This window comes from Bactrocera oleae, chromosome 3 (genome assembly GCF_042242935.1).
Source record: "Bactrocera oleae isolate idBacOlea1 chromosome 3, idBacOlea1, whole genome shotgun sequence".
In the NCBI taxonomy this organism is placed as follows: domain Eukaryota; kingdom Metazoa; phylum Arthropoda; class Insecta; order Diptera; family Tephritidae; genus Bactrocera; species Bactrocera oleae.
The window spans coordinates 72955252-72974523 of record NC_091537.1 but is presented as its reverse complement, the minus strand read 5'-3'; the positions used below and the strand labels follow the sequence as shown (position 1 = coordinate 72974523).

Here is a 19272-nt window from a genome sequence, read left to right as displayed (position 1 = left end):
CTAATTCCAGTTATAACACTTTACTATATTGAGGTCAAGAAAATCCAAATTATTTCAATTATCGCACATAGTTTGTGAGATATGTACATAAAGCTTATTAGGGGCGGTCCCATGCCCAATTTTTAAAATTTGTAACCAACAAATGCCGTTCTCCTTTGCAATCTTTCATACCATACTTGGTCCTATCACTTCTCCGTTTTTCTCTAAACACCATTTTGTGGGCGTCGTAATGATCCCATTACCACATCTGCCATATAATCTTCTATTGGGTGGCAGGGAACAAGTATAACAAGTTTTATAGAGACATCTGAGTTTTACTCAGACAAAAAGTCATCCGGAATTCAACTCGTCGCGTAATTATATTCAAATTGATATGTATAACTCTTTATTTATCTCGATTAGTTATATGTATTACAAACAAGCGTTAAGAGGGCTAACTGTTATAATCTGTGGCAACATACCTATAGCGAGAGAATAACACAGCTCCGCGAAAATTAATATTTGCTTGATGCGCTGGATTTCTTAGCAAAATTTGATGATTTCAATTGTCCAGATAACAAATTTAATCATGAAAGTATTGAAAGTGCTCTCGTTTTTATGATTTTTTCATGTATTGATCAGTTATCGCCTTGTTAGTTATAATATTATTATATTATTTTTCGAGCTATGATTAGGGTTTGGCGAACCTTCTTCACTCAATGAAACTCTCCCTTTACATTTTAAAAGTTATTAACATGCGCTTAGAAACAATGATATCGCGAAATCCGCAGCAATCGCTACATTCTACGAGAGGATGGAAAGGTGCAACATCTATGCCAAACTAACATTTCTCAAAATGAAAAATATGATAGATAATTTCAAAGTGGTGGACGCGGATATTGTTTTAATTGGATATGTAGAAAATGTTTGCAGCTTAGTAAGGAAAAGTTGAAAGGTGGGATATTTAATGGTTTTCAAATACGACAATTATCGAAAGATACAGATTATCAAGGTTATAACTGCTCCGGATTGACGCTTGCAAAAGTTTTGTGTTGATATTCAAAAATTTCCTAGGTTACTGCAGTCACCAATTATGAAAATATTTTGAAAAATATACTGACAAACTTTCAGACTATAGTTGGAAATATTCGCAATTCTCTGGATACATTTTGGATAATCTATGAAATTATATGAATGTGACACTAGTTGCGTTATTTTAAAAACAATGGATGATAAACAATTTCGTGTTTGAATGGGAAATGCTTCTTAATGGGAAAAATACCGTTCAAGCGAGGCAATAGCGTTATGGAGATTCCGCGTCATCAGAAACCACAATAAAACGTTGGTCTTCAGTGGGCGTTCAAATGAAGCTGTAAAACAAGAAAATATAAAGAAAAATCCAAAAAATGGTTCTGAATGATCGGAAAGTGAAGTTGTATGATATAGCTGACATCGTAACGATTTCAAAAGAACGTGTTGGCTTTATCTTGTATGAGTATTTGTCCATGAGAAAGCCTTGTTCAAACTGGGTGACGCGTTTACTGATTGTTGACCAAAAACAGCAACGAGTTGATGATTCTGAGCAGTGTTTGCTGAAACCTTCACCCTGGAATCAAAACGAGCGTCATTTGAGTGAACAGTAGCTGGTGAACCTCGTCTAAAGATCCCGAAAGCACAAAAATCAGCTGGATAGGTTACGGCCTCGGTATTTTGGGATATGAAAGATGTAGTATTCATCAACTATATTGATAAGGGAAAACCATCATACTTTAATACCGTTATTGAAATTTTTTTTTTCATCAAGACAACGCACCGTATCACAAGTCAATCAAAACAATGACAAAAATGCATGAATTGCACTTTGAATTATCAGAGGGCGCTGAAATTATTGTATTTCTCTTGGTGGAAATTGTATTTGATGAATAAAGCCAATTTGAACGAAAAAAAACCGTGTTTTCTATGATCCTTTGCACCAAATGATAGTTATATATCTTATTTTGGTGCTTAGTTATGGCACTTTATAAATCCTCATTTAATTGGCCTTTGTGGGCGTGGCAGTGGTTCGATTACGCCAATCTATGAACTCGTCATTACTTCTTTTGCCATCAAACACGTTTACCAAGTTTTATTAAGATATCTTAATTTTTACCCAAGTTATCGGTTGTACAGATGGACGGACGGACGCACAGACGGACAGTCACTCAGATTTCAATTCGTCTCATCATCGTGATCATTTATATCCCATATCTAGCTTGATAATTTTTAGTGATACAAACAACTGTTAAGTGAACAAAACTGTTATACTCTGTAGCAACATGTGAAAAGAGTTTAAAAAGCAATATTAAAGTTATTCTGATGAACTCAATTCAAATCAAAACAATTTAAGAACGATACCATGAGTGCCTTTCTATGTGAACTTACGAATGACTCAAGTACTGAATATTCAATTTGGAAGTCTACCAAAAAACTGAAGAGGCCAATTATGCAAATCCCTTCAAATAAAAACATTGATGGTAGCTGGGCTAGAAATAACTATCAACAAGTAAGGAAGGGCTAAGTTCGGATGTAACCGAACATTTTATACTCTCGCAAAGTCAAATAGTATACTCGTTTGAGATTTCTTTGTGGATTGACTGATATTTTCGGTAAAAGGTCAACTATAGGCACTGGGGCCCACATATTTAGTACTTAGGGGCTTGAACAGTTTTGGTTCGATTTAGATAATTTTTGGCCACAAAGTGGCATACTTTAATCGCATTATTTACGCAAAGTTTTATCCCGATACAGTCATTGTTGCCTGATTTGCATAGTGGAAAGTGAAAGAATCAGATGGAATTGAAAATGGTGTTATATGGGAAATAGACGTGGTTGTAGTCCGATTTCACCCATTTTCGCACTATAACATAGAAATATGAAAATAACGTTATGCACCGAATTTGGTTGAAATCGGTTAAGCAGATCTCAAGATATGGGTTTTCACCTAAAAGTGGGCTGTGCCACTCCCACTGTCTAATTTTGAACGCGGTTCCTATAAAGTCATCTCATACCATCCCAGAGATAAAATTTAATGCCCCTGGCGTGTTTAGTGCTTGATTTATCGCGCTTTTAGTAGTTTTTAACAGTACCGTTATATGGGTAGTGGGCGGAGTCGCCACCCGATTTCAACTATTTTCACACCGTCAATAGAAGTGCTAAAAACATTTGCTTCCAGTCAATTTTGTTATTATAGCATTAGCGGTTTAGGAGATATGCACATTAAACCTTTTAGAGGCGGGTCCACGCCCACTTTTAAAAAACAAATTTTAACTACAGATGCCCCTTCCTAATGTGATCTTGTGTACCAAATAACAGTCTTGTATCTTTTTGCGGAGCTTAGTTATGGCAATTTATTGGTTTTTGATTAATGACGTTTTGTGGGCGTGGCAGTGGTCCGATTACGCCCATCTGCAATACCAACCGTCTCACGGTATCAAGAAACATGTCTACCAAGTTTCATAAAGATATCTCAATTTTTACTCAAGTTAGAGCTTGCACGGACGGACGGACAGACGGACGGACGGACAGACGGACGGACGGACAGACAGTCACCCGGATTTCTACTCGTCTCTTCATCCTGATCATTTATATATATATAACCCTATATCTAACTCGATTAGTTTTAGGTGATACAAACAACCGTTAGGTGAACAAAACTATTATACTCTGTAGCAACAGGTTGCGAGAGTATAAAAAGCATTCAGATTTGCTGAACACCTTGAAACGATTTTTCAACCTAACACGATGGATGACACTACACTGTTACCAAACATTATTGCACAAGAAAATATGGAAATACCATGGGTCACTCTAGCTGAAATCAAAAAAGAAATTAAAAATACCATGAACCCTAAAAAAGCTCCTGGTTTCGACCTGATCACCGGCCAGATACTTAGAGAACTACCAAGGAAAGCATTAGTTAAAATAACCAATCTGATTAATGCATCATTCAGACTACAATATGTACCGTCATTATGGAAAGTGGCTGAAGTTATTATGATACCCAAACCTGGAAAGCCACCCCATGAAACCACATCATACCGACCAATTTCTCTGCTACCGCTTATGTCTAAATTGTTTGAAAAACTTTTATTGAAAAGATTAAAACCAATAATTGATGAGAAAAATCTTATTCCAAATCACCAATTTGGTTTTCGGAATCAACACTCTACGCTTGATCAGGTTCATCGAATAACTGATACAAATGAAAAAACATTAGAAGAAAAAAAGTGTGCTTAGCAATATTCCTAGATGTAGCACAAGCTTTCGATAAAGTTTGGCATGCAGGATTAAAGTATAAACTTAAAATGTTTCTTCCAACACAATTCTCGAAAATTCTGAAATCATATATATCAGAACGCTATTTCAGAATCAAACAAGAGGACGCTTTTTCTGCTCTAAAAAAAATCCAAGCGGGAGTTCCGCAAGGTAGTGTATTGGGACCAGTTCTTTATCTCTTATATACTAGTGACCTACCAAAATTTAACGAAAATATTGTTGCTACATTTGCTGATGATACTGCTATTTTAGCCGTTGGCGACAATAATATTGAGTCAACAGAAAAATTACAAGAAGCCATTGCAGAAGTACAACGCTGGACAATTACTTGGCGCATTAAGCTGAATGAAACCAAATCAGAGCATCTCGATTTCACCAATAAACGTATACAGCACAAACCAATATTTATGAACCAAAAATAGTTCCGTATGATAATACAGCAAAATATCTTGGTATGACACTTGATACTAAACTAAGGTGGAAATCACATGTCAAAAAAAAACAAGAAGAATTAAAACTTAAGTACAGAAAAATGTACTGGCTATTAGGCAGATATTCCGCCTTGTCAATATACAACAAGCTACTCTTGTATCAACAAGTCCTTAAACCGATCTGGACTTGTGGTATTCAACTCTGGGGCTGTACCAGTCAAAGCCACAGATTAATTATCCAAAGATTTCAAAACAAAGTAATTCATGGTACTGTTAATGCACCCTGGTACATTCGTAATGACAACTTGCATATGGATCTAAATGTAGAAACTGTTGACACCGTCATCAAGAAGTATGCTCAAAGTCATGAACAACGACTTCAACAACATATCAACATTAAGGCTCTCCAGATCCTTAATAATGATGGCATTACCAGAAGATTAAAGTGAGTAAAACCTTTCGAACTTGTGTAAACAAAAAAAAAAACATTTAACTATATAATAAAATAATCATTTTTCAGGTCTCACTAAAATAGTGGCTATAATACATACATATGTATAAATTTACACATCTGAAATGAATATCATAGGATAAGCATTTTGTAATTTTAAAACCGTATAAATTTAAGTCAGAAACAAATAGTTTATTAGTATTAATTTACTAGATTGCTATAAAATAAATTCCCCAAATGCGGTTTTAAAAAAAAAAAAAAAAAAAACTTGGGTACCCCATTAAAGTTGTATAACCTCTTTTAATTATAGTTCTTTGACAATCGTTGACAACTACAACTAAACATGAAACACAAACACTTTTGCTCCATTACACAAGACAAAGAGCACCCAGAAGTGACTTAAGGAAATATTCCAGGTTTCATAGCTGCAGACGAAACGCCGGTTGGAAGTACAGATTTGGTTCGAGCAGCGCCATCAATACCAACAGAAACCAAGCGTGCTGCTATTCATCAATGGCCGAATTACTTGTATTTGAGGGCTTCTGTGAAGGCGAAAGGTGACCGTTTCGAATAAACTTTTGTACATCGCTTATTGAATATATGCATTACTAAATACAATCAACTTAATTAAAAAATATTTTATATGTTCAGGCATTATTTCATTAGGATTTTTTTTTTTTTTGTTTTTTGACCAAGCATAGAAGGGCTAAGTAAGTAAAATATTCATGTTTACTTATTTAAAATAAGTTTAAAATACAGCAAAACAAAGTCTGAGTATACAACCCAAATTTTTCCATTTCAGAAGCTCCTCGCTGCTGACAGAAATTTGTGATAAATTTTAACTGAGAAGTGCCAATTTTTATACTCTTGCAACATGCTGCTCCAGAGTATAATAGTTTTGTTCAAAACTAATCGAGATAGATATGGAGTTGTATACATATATAAATGATCAGGACGAGATGAATTCCGAGTGAGTGTCTGTCTCTCCGTCTGTGCAAGCGAAATCATTAGTCAAAACCCTATAAAGTGTCATAATTAAAGTCCGCAATAAGATACAAGGCTGTTATTCAGTACAACGAATTGCACTGGGGAAGGGCATCTATGGTTGAGAAAACTTTAAAGTTGGCCCCTAATAAGTTTAATGTATATATATCTCCTATACTATTCGAGCTATATGACCTATATTTGCACAGAACAAATCTATTTGACTCCTTCTGCGACAGTGTGAAAAAAGATGACATTGGATAATAACACCGCCCACTTCTAATATGACGGTTTTGTTAAAAACTACTATATATAACTAAATGCGTCAGAGACATTAAATTTTACAAACGATATGGTACCAGGGGTTTCCTATATATCCATATAGCAAAACTTTAAATTTCATATGATTCTTACTCTTTCCAGTATACAAATAAAGCACCATAGAATATATTACGACACGACTTTGCACAAATAGTGCTTTCGAAGTTTGCCATCACAAGTGTAAAACTGTCAAAATCGGACCGCAACTGTTCAAGTCCATAGTTTCGGAATATGGATTCCAGTGCTTAGTGCTAACATTTTACCTTTATTGCGGTCAATCTGTGAGAGATGTTATTGCAATTCGGAGAGAGTCTCTTTCTGATAATAGTATGCAAGTACGACGAAAATGGATTGAATCAGTTAAATACTTTAATTAGCCCCCATATACAATACCTAATCGAAATACTTCCGAACCTCCGGTTTTTTGCATTCCGCATATATCGGCCAATATGTGAGCTATATCAATAAAATTAAATGAATGTGTTTTTCTTATAATGGTGCATTTTTGTGCCTAAAATGAGTAAAATCGATGAAAACTTACCCTAGCCCCCATTTAACTAAACACAGAATTTTCGAACATCCGTTTGTTTTTGCTCCATATATGTTTGTGATGGCATGTGAGGTGCCTTAATGAAACTCAAGGAGCATTTTATTATGTTGATAGTATGTTGAATTACCAAAATTAAATAAGATCGGGTTAATACGGCCCCTATCTCTCATATACCTAATATAAGATTTTCAAACTTCCGGCTGGCCTTATACCATATAACATATAAGAGTCAATAAGTAAGATACTTTAGCAAAATTAGCTGAATGTATAATATTGGATATACTATAGTTTAACGAATAATAATGGATATACTATAACTCAATGCCAATATGTGAATTTAGTCTACGAATCACCCCCACTCCCAAATACTACGTATATTAATTTTCGGTATTCAAACAAACCTTATGCCGAACATGTCGTTCAATGTAACAGTTATATATTTATAAAATGGAAAATATGATCCTAACTATACTTCAGCAGTGTTAAAATTATTTCAATCAGTCCATCTCTCTCTCTGTCCCCAATATAGCCTGTATAATAATTTCCGACTTTCCATCTGACGAAATGTGGGATAAATAAAATTAAATGAAGCAGTTTTCTTAAAAAGTGTGTGGGAATATGAATGAAAGTAGTCTACTATTTTGTCGAAACCTTATATACCTAAAGTAATGAATTGCGATCCTCTGTTTGACGTTTTCACATCAACTATATTAAATTTAGGTTCTTCAGCTGAGGTTATATTCCATATATAGGATTCGTACAATTTTACAACATAGTTTAAGAAAATTAATGACTAAACACTTTTAATACCTTTAACTAATTTATATTTAGTAAAATATTGTGGAAAACTTTGCGAACCAACTATCTCCTTGCCTTTTCTATTATATCGATGTCTGGGGAGTAACGCGACCACTGCATTTAATTAAGGTTTTTTCTTCCATCGCAGACTTTAAACCCCGGGCAGTGTGAATCGTGCGGTGCAAATTTCCTTACAACTTTTGGAGCAGTTTCCAGTAGTTTTTTTACGCATTTGAATTCATATTAGTATTAAACAATTGCAGTTCGGGCATACGATATTAGAAGACGGCTCCTCACACCGTTACACAGCTCACTCGTAACACAGTTACACATACATGTCCCTGATGTACGATACAATTTTCAGCTGTATTCATTGAAAGAGATTGAGTTAAAGCTTACACTTCGTTGTTTGCTCGTGAAGTCTTGGCTAAAATCCATACTGTAACGATGCCCCAGCTATCATATTTGACATGCCTCGTGTGACCTTTTTCTACTTTCCAAAATAAAGATAATTCTAAAGGGTCTTCGACAGATAAAAATCGAAATAATTACTTCAATTAATTTTGTCAATATAACTTACATATAGTAACCAATAGATCCGCTATCAAGTCAAGCAGAAGTGTGAATATCCTTATATATGGGAAAAAGGGAAAGTATTGAGCCGATTTTATTAATTTTTGGCGCCAGAGCACGTTATTATCATAAAGAGTCAACTTGCAACAATGCACTTGGGTCCTCATATTTACTTTCTGATTTTCAATTTCCAGAATTTCGAGCGTGGTTGTAATCCTATTTAGCTCATTTTCGAACTACAAATATCATAACGATACGAATATTTCTCCTAACAGTAGGCGATGCAACGCTCATGTTTAATTATTAATACAGATTTACCATATATGCAACCTTACCGTTCTATTACTACTGATAGATTAAATGTTTCTCGCATTTTTCTCCAGCGCGTAATTGTCCTTTAAGTAGTTTGGGACATAACCGTTATATGGCGAGTGGACGGGGTTATCATCCGACATCACCTATTTACACAATGTATGAACCTATAGAAGCAAATGTGTCTAGCATAGCAAGGTTGCCGCTACAAATTCCGCTACCCATTGTGATCCCCCATCACTCATTACAAACAACCGTAAAGGGAACAAAACTATTATAATTTGCGCCAACAAATTCATTACTCGACGAAATCGTGAACGACTCACTTAGTTTTATTGCAATATTTTACTTCGTGTCAGGTAAATTGATATTAATATCCTACTTAAATGAGAAATGTGTGACATTAACTCATCCGAATTGCCAAAATTTGGGTTGATGCGGAAAACGTTAATCAGAGCATCGGAATTCCAATTTCATTCATATTTATAGCTAAGCCTTTCTACATTTAAAAAATATTGTTCAATTGTAAATTCATTAAGATATCACACATATGGACCGACACAAACTCTTTAAAGTCAGATGGATAGACAAAATGGATGGAAATCACTATATGGTGTATATTGGGGCTAGAGTAAGAGCTGGACTGATGCAATTAATATTTGATGTTGCTCAAGTATACTCTAAACCATTTGTCACGCAATTTTATGAAAAAAATTCACACACTGACCGAGAATTATGGCATAAAGTAAGGGCTTGATTAACGAAAATCCTCATATGTAGTAGATAGGTGATTACGAAGTTCATGCACAAGTTTCACACATTTTCGACATTAAAAAATACTATATTCAATAATATTCGTTCGCTTAAATTTTCTATGATATCTTACATATTGACCAATATATACTAAATAAAGGCAATCGGAAGTAGTATTGACCCGATGTCAATAAATAAATGTAATCCGTTGGTTTAAAAAAAAATATTACCATTTGTCTTTGTACCACGATTCGAGTGCCACCTTGTGAATGAAGTAATTATATTTCGCACTTTTACATAAGGTGAAATAGGAATGTCTGGATATGGTTAAGTACCACATTTGGTTGAAATCGGTTAAGTAGGACCTGAGATATAGAACTTTACCTAAAGGTGGGCTGCGAAATTTTATGATTCTGGCGTATTTAATCAATTACTGCCTGCCCGCAGATCCCGATGAATAATTTTTTCTGAAAACAAGTAAGGAAGGGCTAAGTTCGGATGTAACCGAACATTTTATACTCTCGCAAGGTCAAATGGTATACTCGTTTGAGATTTCTTTGTGGATTGACTGATATTTTCGGTAGAAGGCCAACTATAGGCACTGGGGTCCACATATTTAGTACTTAGGGGCTTGAACAGTTTTGGTTCGATTTAGACAATTTTTGGCCGCAGGGTGGCATACTTTAATTGCATTATTCACGCAAAGTTTTACCCCGATATAATCATTTTTACCTGATTTGCATAGTGGAATGTGAAAGAATTAGATGGAATTGAAAATGGTGTTACATGGGAAGTAAGCGTGGTTGTAGTCCGATTTCACCCATTTTCGCACTATGACATAGAAACATAAAAAGAACGTCATGCACCGAATTTGGTTGAAATCGGTTGATCAGATCTCAAGATATGGGTTTTCACCTAAAAGTGGGCTGTGCCACGCCCGCTGACTAATTTTGAACGCGGTTCCTATAAAGCCAATTTATACCATCTCAGAGATAAAATTTAATGTCTCTGGCGTGTTTAGTGCTTGATTTATCGCGCTTTTAGTAGTTTTTAACAGTACCGTTATATGGGGAGTGGGCGGAGTTGCCACCCGATTTCAACTATTTTCACACCGTCAATAGAAGTGCTAAAAACATTTGCTTCTAGTGAATTTTGTTATTATAGCATTAGCGGTTTAGGAGATATCCACATTAAACCTATTAGAGGCGGGACCACGCCCACTTTTTAAAAAAAAATTTTAACTGCAGATGCCCCTCCCTAATGTGATCCTGTGTACCAAATAACAGTCTTGTATCTTATTGCAGAGCTTAGTTATGGCAAGTTATTTGTTTTTGATTAATGGCGTTTTGTGGGCGTGGCAGTGGTCCGATTACGCCCATCTGCAATACCAACCGTCTCACGGTACCATGAAACATGTCTACCAAGTTTCATAAAGATATCTCAATTTTTACTCAAGTTAGAGCTTGCACGGACGGACGGACAGACGGACGGACGGACAGACAGTCACCCGGATTTCAACTCGTCTCTTCATCCTGATCATTTATATATATATAACCCTATATCTAACTCGATTAATTTTAGGTGATACAAACAACCGTTAGGTGAACAAAACTATTATACTCTGTAGCAACAGGTTGCTGTCCGTATTATTACTCGAACAATTGGCGATTATATTAAATATATAGACGATGGACCGAGGTCTGTACCAATTTCATTACTTGTTTACTCTAGAACATATTATTATCAGAAGAAAACACTTACTTAAGTCCATTAATACATCATCTGTTGAACCGAAAACATAATTAATTTTGTTAAAATTTTTAATAAACTTTGTTTGTAACATCTAACGACTGTAACCGAACATTTTATACTCGTGCAATTTTTAAGGATAAATGGCAAAGAAATAAGAGAAAGAAATTAACCAGATGGGTGAAAATTATTATATTGGGACAATGGGGTCCGACCAAGGCCTTGACTAATTCCACTTATAACAGTTTACTATATTGAGGTCAAGAAAACACGCACATAGTTTGTGAGATATGTACATAAACCTGATAAGGGGACGGTCCCAGTTTTCAAAATTTGTAACCCACAAATGCCGTTTTTCTCTGTAATGATCCATACCATTTCTCTAAATGCCATTTTGTGGTCGTGGTAATGATCAGATTACGCCATTACGTGGAAACCAGTATAACAAGTTTCATAGAGATATCTTAATTTTTACTCAAGCTATCATACTTAGAAGTCATACTGAGGAAAACATTGTTAATTTACCAAAAGCAACCACCGATATAAAAAACTGATTGCTAAAAATTCGCTTAACATATGTCCATACATAATACCATAATTCCATATCATTGGAATATACGGATGTTATTGTATATAACAGACTTTAGCAAAGCTTTGGATACAATTAATGTCTCTTCAGGTATTTCGCAAGGTAGTCATCTTGGCCCGCTTATGTTCTTGTTGTTTATTAGCGATATCTCTTCTGTAATATAACATATATAATACTCAAAAATTGTATTATACGCCGACGACATAAGACGACACTCCAACTGTGGAAAGGTGTCTGATGCAAACAGACTTAAACAATTCGGTGTCATGGTGTGATAGAAATGACTTGCCATTGAATCTCAATAAATGTTAGACAATGTGCTTTTCTCGTAGGTCTGTGCCCAACACTCCTTATGTAACCCCCTAAGCTTAATTTTAGTTTTCATATTGATACCATGGTTTTGAAAGCAAAAGCTGTCCTCAGTTTTGTTAAACGTTGGTCTAAAGAATTTAGAGATCCGTATATTACTAAAACACTTTTTACGACTTTGGTTAGACCTATATTGGAATATGGCTCTATGGTTCCATACAACCCTAGCAACCAAATCCATTCTAACAAGTCAGAGTATGTTCAAAAACAATTTTTGTCTTTCGTTTTAGGGTATTTCCGATGGAATTCTAGGGTAAGTCTACATCAATACACTAGAGTCGTTTAAAACTTAAAATTTTCTACCTATACTTTCTAGTCTTTGGAAAATGCTCCGCGTAATATTCTTAGTGAAAATCTGAAATGGAGCAGTTTGCAGTTCTTTTCTCCTCTCTGAAATTAAATTTAATATCTTGGTTCGCTTTTCGGGGCAGTTTAGACTTTTACTGTTAAAATCCTGTAGATCAAATTTTGAACTAAACGAGCCATTCCGCCGTATACATATGTCATGATTTTAATTCTCATTCCAGCACATTTGACTTATCTGACTCACTTTTCAAAATTAAAAAGACTTAATTGTTTTCTCTTAATAAATAAAAATTTAACAATTTATTATATCGTAACTATAAATCTGTTGAAATTTTTGTTTCTGTAGCTGAGCAATTTTAGATCTCAACTCTTTAAAAACTCTCTTTCGCCTTTTTTGCCTCGGCTTATTCCGCAAACCTATTAGGAATGGTCCCACGTCCACTTTTCAAAATGTGTAACCCACAAATGCCGTTCTCCTCTGCAATCCATTCCGTACCATACTTGGTCCTATTACTTCTCCATTTTTCTCTAAACGCCATGTTGAGAGCGTGGTAATTATCCGATTACGCCATCTGCCATACAATCTTCTATTTGGTGGCAAGGAACAAGTATAACAAGTTTCATAGAGACATCTGAATTTTTACTCAATTTATCATTTGCACGAAAAGACTTACGAACAGACAAAAAGACTTCCGGAATTCAACTCAATCGTAAATCTGATAAAATGTATAACTCTTTATATAGTTATAGGTATTACAGACAAACGTTAAGGGTAGAGTCTACAAAATTTTCTGTTTTGCTCATTGTATTTCTCCCTTTGCGTTTCAAAACATGCCCACACAAACTATGGAACGCCCCTATTATTTTTACAAAATGATCTGAGTGACTTAATAGGTTTTTTTTTTTATTACGGACGAGGATATTGTTTTAATTATAGTTACAGAAAATTTTCCAAGCTTAGAATGTAAAAGTTGAAAGATGGAATATTTTTGAGCTTTCAACTGTTTCGGAAATTGATGCTTGGAAAAGTTTTGTTTTGTTATTTGAAAATTTTCTAGGTTACTCTAAATCACCAATTATAAAAAAATTTAGAAAAATATGCTGACAACATCTCAGCTTTAATTGCAAATATGAGGGGTTTGTTCCCCTAATTTATTATATCGTTGTCTGTATCACCTAAAACTAAACGAAATAGATATAGAGTTAGGAAAATTTTCCTTGTAAAATAATCCTTCGCGTGGATCGTCTTCAAGCCTAGTACGACTACTTTTAAACTCACCAGGCCAAAATTCGAGGGTGCGTTTTGACGGTGAGGACTCTTTGTACACTTCTAACAATTTTTCATAATTTTCCTTTGCTTTTAAACCTTTTAAAACAAAGAATCTAATCACTGCACGATATTCAATTGTTTCCATATTAAAAAAATGCTCTGACACGTCAACCTCAAATGGCTTGTAAACAAAGAAGTAATTAACAGAATTACTTGTAGCTTTGCATGTGTTCTCACGACAGACCTATCAACTTGAAAAAAAATATTAGGAGCTAATAGTGATATTTCTTGGTGAGAGCAGGAACTTTACAACCAACCTGTATATATCGGATTTTTCAATAGGGATGATAGGATTCCTAAGTGTCGTTTCGCATGATAACCAACTTTTTATGGCCGAAGTTGAATATGTAAACATCTGGTTTCAATAAAGCGGGACTACGTGCCACACAACAACCGATTTATTGCGAGAAAATTTTGCAGATTCGATAACTGTAAGAAATTGTGATATTGATTGGTTTCCAAGAAGTTATGATTTAACACCATTAGACTACTTCTTGTGGGAATATTTGAAGTCATTGATGTTTAGCAATAAATTCTATTCTCTTAAAACGTTAGTGAAAAAAATACTCAAAAATTGGGTTCATCGAATGTGTTCCTGCAAAGGAAGTCGTGGAGGTTATTTGAATGATATTATCTTAAGAACTTAATTGTATCGATTGTTCTACACACTAAATAAAAAGTATTTGAATATCTTTTTAATTTAGTGCGTTAAAATAACAATTAAAATCATATTACTCTTATTGGAAAGCCCTGTATATAAAAACAATTGTATGTAAGTATGTAAAAATTGATATATATCGTAATGAAACTTCGTACACGTATTCCTTAGCAAAAAAGTCGGAACTAGTGTGTACGTGTTCGCAATCGCATCACCCCCCCCAAAACGCCACTTAACGAAAATCTATAAAATGCTATAATTAAGCACTAAATTAAGATATAGAACTGTAAAACGGTGAACAGGTGATCGCAGCAGCAAGGAGCACCTGTGGGATACAAAAAGTTTAATGTAAATTTCTTTCAAACAATTTAAACTTAAATAACCAAATTCGCTCAGGACAAATTCCTTGTGCACCCATGAGAGGAGTTTATAGGAGTTGACGATGAGTGAAATCACATATATCAGGAACTGCTACACCAAATTTGGTACATAACATTTTTCTGACATTTCTATGCTACAGTGCGAAAATGGGCAAAATCTGACTACAAACACGCCTATTTCCCATATAACACCATTTTAAATTCCATCTGATTCTTTAACTTTCCGGTATACAAGTCAAGAAGCATCTAATATAACGAGATAAAACTGTGCACGAATAGTGCTTTTGAAGTAAGGCACCTAATAACCAAAAATTGTGCTAATCGAAAAATTGTGCAAATCGAAATAAAACTGTTCAAGCCACTAGGTACCGAATATATAAAACCTCGTACCTACAAGTATAGTTGACTCTTTACCGAAAATATCGATCAATGTGTGAGATATTTAATAGTAATTCGGAGAGGATTCTTTTCTGATACTAGTATGTCTGTATGTCAAGAATGAGTTGAATCGAGTCAATACTTCCCTATATGGGGCTACTTAATATAAAGATTTTCGAATTACCGGGTGACTATATACCCATATATCGGCCAATATGTGATTTATCTCACTGAAAATGGGAGAGCGTGTTTCTCTCATAACAGTGTATATTTATGCCTAAAATGAATAAAATTGGGTGAAAACTTGACATAGCCCCCATATAACTAATATCGGATCATAACGACTTTACTTGATACTTTTGATAATAGTATCGAAATACTTGAAAATCTGACCTAAATGTCAAATTTAATTCAATCAGCCCATCTTTTTTCTCTCCGATATTTCCTGTATAATAATTTCCGACTTTTCACTTAAAAAGATGTGTGATAAATAAAAGTAAATAAAACAGATTTCTTAAAAATTGCGCAGGAATATGAATGAAAGTAGTCTACTAATTTTCCCAAACGTTATATCCCTGAGGTAATGAACTGCAATCCTCTGTTTGACGTTTTCGCATCAAATTATTATATTAAATTCAGCTTCTTCAGTTATATTACATACATCTCATTTGAAGATGATTTTAACATAAATTTAGCTGACGCTAAGTAAAATATTGTATATTAATAAAACTTAGATTTTATATGACCTATAATATATTATAACTTAATAAAATACAAATTTGATTGGAATACATTGACAATTTCGTCGAATAATGAATGTTGAATTGTTTCGCAACATTTTTTAATATAAAGGTTTTTATAAACATAAGGGTTTTTTGGTATGATTCCGTGAGTATAAAATGTTCGGTTCCACCCGAACATAGCCCTTCTTTAATTGTTAAATTTTCGAATTTCACACCACAAACTAATGCAAACTTTTCGCATTTTTATACCCTGAACAGGGTATATTAATTTTGCCACGAAGTTTGTATCACCCAGAAGGAAACGTCGGAGACCATATAAAGTATATATATAAATGATCACCGTGACGAGCTGAGTTGATTTAGCCATGTCCGTCTGTCTGTCCGTCCGTCTGTCCGTCCGTCTGTCCGTCCCTCTGTATATACGCGAACTAGTCCCTCAGTTGTTGAGATATCGATCTGAAATTTTGCACCTGTACTTTTCACACGAAGAAGCTGCTCATTTGTCGGAACCGCCGATATCGGATCACTATAGCATATAGCTGTCATACAAACTGAACAATCGGAATCAAGTGCTTGTATGGAAAACTCTTTCATTTGACGAGGTATCTTCACTAAATTTGGCATGTATTATTATTTAAAGCATTAATCTAATCTCCGAAGAAATTGTATGGATCGGATGACTATAGCATATAGCTGCCATATTAACTGAACGATCGGAGTAAAGTGCTTGCATGGAACATTTTTTTATTTGACGAGATATCTTCACGAAATTAGGCACGAGTTATTGCTTAAGGCAACAAATTATTCTCCACAGAAATTGGTCAGATCAGATCACTATATCATATAGCTGTCATACAAATTGAACGTTCGGAATCAAGTTCTTGTAAGGGGCCTTTGTTTTTGTGAAGGGTATTATAGCTTCGGCGCAACCGAAGTTAACGTTTTTTCTTGTTTATATGCATCTTAGGGTGGAGCGAAAAAAAAACTCGAAATTTACTTTAAAAGTGAAGCCTCTAGATGTTAAAAACTTTTTTTTTCCAAAAATTTTATTTTTTTAAAATCTACAAATTTTACCCTCAGGCTAAGCAAAAAAAAAAGATTTTTTTCGCCACGCTTATGCATCTATATACTTACGAGTATATTAGAGTGTCCGTCAAGTTGTTTTTTGTTATTTTGCTTTTGCAGACGCACCCTGAACTGTCAGTTTTTGACCTAAGAAGAATTATGAAATTATTCTAATACAATATTTTGCGCACTACAAAAAAGGTTTTAAAGCAAAGATCAAAAAATCCCATATTATATATAAAGGGATCGGAAAAGTAACATAATTTAGACACAGTTTAAATTGAAATTAAAGACCTTGTATAGGTTGGATAATTAATTTTAGCGCAAAAAATGAAATTTCAGGGTGCGTCAGACAAAAAAATACAACTTGGGACATAGCAGCCATCCTAATATTTACATACATACGACAATATGCAATATATTATATGTATATGTGGAAAACAGTGAAGTAAATTTATTTTTATATAAAAGAAAGAAGTTTACACAAATCTGTATGTCTTTTTAATTTTTTACTCACTTTGGAATTTGGTGACCACTTTGTGGCTGCTATTGGTGTAAAGTGTAGCTCAGAACTACCAGCGTTGCCACTTCCGCTGCCGCCGCCGCCATCACCGCTGTTACTACTGTCGTTGCCGCTTCCTACGTTGCTGCCACTACCACCAATGACGCCACTACTATTGCCAGCCGTAACTGTTTGATGGCAATTTATTGACATTTATTCATTTATTTTTTGGTCGGCATTCGATTCGCGGTCGTAGTTGGCCAGTCGTTCGGTCGGTTTGTCAATTGGGGTTGTTGGTGTGACGAATTGTTAATAGATAGTTTGAAGAGTTCGCCAGTTGGTTTGCGGATAGTTTGTCATGCCACATATATGCGATTAAGTTTTGAATATTGCAATTTGTTTGCCATTGCATTTATTAGGCGTCGATGAAATGAAGAGAAAAGCCACACGTTAATTTTAGAGGGAAAGCAAATGATTTGTTACTAATGAAATTGTAATTTTTTTTTTAAATAATGTTCTATTCAAGTTATGGTGTTTATATATTATTTGGTATATTATAGCTTCAATAATTAGTTATTTGTGCACATTATGAGTAAAAGTATAAAATTATGGTTTTCTTTCTATGAATTACATTATTACAAAAGCTCTTTTGAAAGCAAAATATGATTAAAAACTGAAAAACTTCAAATTCGGAACGAAAAATTCTAAATTTAGATCATACTGCTACACCACATTGTGTCTTTGACTCAACCACCGAATATCTGATTCGAGTCTGCGAGATGCCAATGTTACAATGAAAACTAAAATCACCAGCATCTTTCACAAATTTTGAATTACACATTTATTCCCCTCGTTATACCTTTCCTAAATAGCTCTTTCGATCAATCCAGTCTTTCAAGCATAGTTAGTCCCATAAATTAAACCGCAGCGCCAAGAGCGTTGAGCTTGTTTTACTATTCATAAACTATAGAACATATATATTTGAGAGCAAAAACCTCTAAACTTTCTCGGGACCTTTCAAAATCTCCCACATAGGAAATACCTTATACAAATTTTTTGGTTATAAATACTCGTCACTCTGAATATTTATATATAAATGGTGCTTTTTTCAGATATGCGGTTTTCATGAAGAAGTAAAACGAACATAATTTATTATTATGGCCAAAAAATTAGCTTTTTTTATAAAGATAAGGGTTTGCCATTATGTTTTAAAAACTATTTCAGCAAGCGAGTTCACATAACCCCAAAATAAGCCAGCGGTGTTAAATGGCATGATCTTGAAGACCACTGCAGACGCAGGATAATGAGTTCACCAAAAGTTTCCTTCAATGAATTGATTGTTTCGTTGGCTGTATGAAGACTTATTGGAACCAGAGGTCACTACATAAACATGCTCGAATCTAGTCACGAAAAAGTCATTAATCATGACTATAGCATTTCCCATTAACTGTGATATTATGACCGACTTAATTTTTGAAGAAATATGAAAAAATGCTTCTTTCTGCCCGTAGAGCACACCAAACAGTGACTTTTCGAGGTTTTAGCAGCGTCTCAACAATGGCTTGTGTGGACTGCCAACACTCCAAATGCGACAATTTGCAAAGATTGTTCCGGAGTAGGTCTGTTTATTATGAAATGGCCAGCCATACGGAGTATAAATCAAGTAACAACTGTCAAAAAGACCAACTCCGAAAATATATACAATAGTATTGCCTTATTGAAAACCACACGTCTAAA

General features: G+C 34.5%; 1 protein-coding gene across 2 annotated transcripts in view; it reads right to left on the bottom strand.

Moving 5' to 3' along the window:
• Positions 1-19272, bottom strand: part of side-II (sidestep II) — a 262223-nt gene that overhangs the window by 108450 nt on the left and 134501 nt on the right. For both annotated transcript variants that reach the window (XM_070106852.1, XM_070106853.1), the window contains exon 19: positions 17551-17723. In XM_070106852.1, the coding sequence (XP_069962953.1) occupies positions 17551-17723 (173 nt within the window). The remainder of the gene's footprint in view (positions 1-17550; positions 17724-19272) is intronic.